Source organism: Poecilia latipinna, unplaced genomic scaffold (assembly GCF_001443285.1).
Source record: "Poecilia latipinna isolate Pla-1442-1.1 unplaced genomic scaffold, P_latipinna-1.0 Scaffold2595, whole genome shotgun sequence".
NCBI classification, from domain to species: Eukaryota; Metazoa; Chordata; class Actinopteri; order Cyprinodontiformes; family Poeciliidae; genus Poecilia; species Poecilia latipinna.
The window spans coordinates 60,970-63,679 of NW_015115211.1; the positions used below are offsets into that span (position 1 = coordinate 60,970).

At 45.2% G+C, this 2,710-nt stretch overlaps 1 protein-coding gene across 4 annotated transcripts in view; it reads left to right on the forward strand.

The window, feature by feature from the left end:
• The window catches only part of glcci1a (glucocorticoid induced 1a), a 25,257-nt gene extending 23,023 nt beyond the window's left edge, over positions 1-2,234 (forward strand). For all 4 annotated transcript variants that reach the window (XM_015020495.1, XM_015020496.1, XM_015020494.1 and 1 more), the window contains 2 exons: positions 383-503; positions 582-2,234. In XM_015020495.1, coding sequence (XP_014875981.1) covers positions 383-503; positions 582-870 — 410 coding nt within the window. In that variant the 3' untranslated portion in view covers positions 871-2,234. The remainder of the gene's footprint in view (positions 1-382; positions 504-581) is intronic.
• The last annotated feature ends 476 nt before the right edge of the window (positions 2,235-2,710 follow it).

Sequence of the window (2,710 nt, forward strand, 5' to 3'; positions counted from 1 at the left end):
TATATATATATATATATATATATATATATATATATATATATATATATATATATTTTATATATACATATAATATATATATATATATATATATATATATATATACATTTTTCTAAATGCATATCTTCAGTAAACACATATTTATAAACATGTATAAAATATTTTTGAATTGAATTTGAATTTAAATTGTATTAATTGTACACATGTCCAAGTTCATAGTGAATCTGGGAATCTGTGGAACCTTTTAAATCTTCTCTGAACATTCCTACCCTTGACATCTAAGGTGTTGAAGCAGGCAGAGCTGCCACTGTGTTGGTGTGGGATAATGAAGGCCTCTTCTTGTGTGCGTGTGTGTGTGTGTGTGTGTGTGTGTGTGTGTGTTCAGACAGTGGCAGCAGCTCTCCGCTCCCAAAGTTCGCCTCCTCGCCCAAACCAAACAACAGCTACATGTTCAAGCGCGAGCCGCCGGAAGGCTGTGAGAAGATCAAAGCCTTTGAGGAGATGAGGTGCAGACCCGTTTCACACCCGTTTTCATCTGCCTAATGAATGCTCCCCCCTCAGTCACTGTGCTTGTTCCCCTGCAGCTCCCGGCAGGCGGCGGCAGCAGCGGCCCCCCTCTTCTCCTGCCCCGACAAAAACAAGGTCAACTTCATCCCGACGGGCTCAGCGTTCTGCCCCGTCAAGCTGCCCGGCTCCCTGCAGCTGGCCCCCTCCTCGGGGCCCGAGGAGGATGACAGCAATGCCGGGGCCGGCCAGGGGGCTGCCTCGCTCTACGGGACCCCCACTCAGGTTTCCACCAGCACCAGCACAGATGACCCACCAGAGGAGCCGGGGTCTCTGTCAGAGACTGCAGACCCCCAGACAGACAGCTAGAGCTGGGCAGGGCTGCCATCACCACCACTGACTGTCCCACCGGGAGGGCCTCGTCTCTCTGTGCTGACCCCCTCCACCCCCATCCTATCACTGCATGACGTACAATGTCCCTTCATTTCCTCCCAGACAGACGCTCGGAGCCGTGTGCAGGGGGCCGCCGGGGGAGGGGCCTCGCCCAGGCGTCCCTGGGAACACCCCAGCATCATGGAGGGGGGGAGGGGCATGCATTTTAAACTGGTAGTAGATTTCTGATTAAATTATGTGTTGTGTTCTGTTTCAACATTCACAGTATGAATAAGCTGTAAACGTATCTACAGATATATCCAGACACACATAGCTCTATGAAAGACAGGAACAGCTCGGTGAAACCTCTGGACTGGTTTACTGTGACGGAACGAACCGGAACAATCCGCTGCACTTCAGGATTCTGTTTACACTGTCAGTTCACAGGAAGCCCTGACTCCAACAGAACACAATTAGAGCCTAGACCACAGAAAACTGTTACCACAGCCACTGCACAGTGTGTGCATCTGGGCGTGGCTTCAGGTGTTTCACAATCAGATTCTATACTCAGGTAAATTGGAATGTGTGTCCATACAAAGTATCTGCAGCTCCACAAAGCAGAACAATTCCCTGTCATGTCATTCCTAGTTTCTCTCCATTCCCAGATGGATCGCTCCGAGCGTCCCAGGGCCCGCTCCGGGGCCGGACTGGTTCCCAGCCCGCAGCTGGAGCACAATAGGGACCACACACACTCTGTGCAGAGGTGTGTGTGCTGATGAAAGCGTTTCCACCAGGATTTGGAAAATGCAGCAAGGGTTGTTTTAGTGTCTCAGAGCATAGTGGACCCCCTGCTGACGGTGGGCCGTCACATCAAACCCAGACAGTTGGTCCTGCAGGAATGCAGACTGGATGTGTAAATATACAAACATTTATTCTGATTTATAGCTTAATATCAGCTTTATAACCTTTTGAGGTTGATGAGAATATCTTCAAGCTGGATAAATGAGGAATTCCCACTGGTATGTATGGAAAGCCTTTTTGTCCATCTAATCCAAGATAAAGTTTATTAAGATTCCACAGAATGGCCTCTGTGTCTTAACCAGACAAGCAGCCATCAGCTTGACAGAAATCACAATCAGACCAGTTTCAGTTACTCAGCAGGTCAGACAGAAAATTTTGATTTAAAAAAACAATTTTCATTAAATGCATCAAACATAAGACCTCCTGCTATTTTCAGTCTACATTCCCACCTATTATAGGCCAGACCTTTGATCTTTTTAAAGTTAGAAACATAAAGTTCAGGAAACTGAACTGTGATGTATATATTAGAGAGAAGCTTGCATTTCCTCTGGATTTATATATAAAAATCTGCAACACTTTTTTTTCTCTTATCTTAAGATAAAACATATTAAAAACTATCCAGGAAGAGTCTGATCAGTGCATTTCTTTTACTCTAAATAAAGACATAAAATAAAAATTTACACTGAATTTTAATTCAAAATTTCCTTTATTTAACAAAGGAAAAAAAGCAAAGCGGGTCATGTTTGGGCTTTTTTACCGCTAAGATAAACTGTAGGCATAATAAATAAATGTTTGTACTCAGCATACCTCCAGTCTTCATTCTATTTCCAGAACAATCCTGATCCATGAGTGACATTCCTGAGATTTGACCATCCCAAAATACAGATGATTCATTCCTGAAGTTCCTCTCAGCCGTTGGATTCCATCGCTGTGAAATCGTAACATGGAGATGTGAGAGATGATTGGCTGCAGATGCAGCAGCGCCTTCATCAGATGAAAGGAACCCGCTGGCCTGCCTCCCTCTCACCGTCTGTCT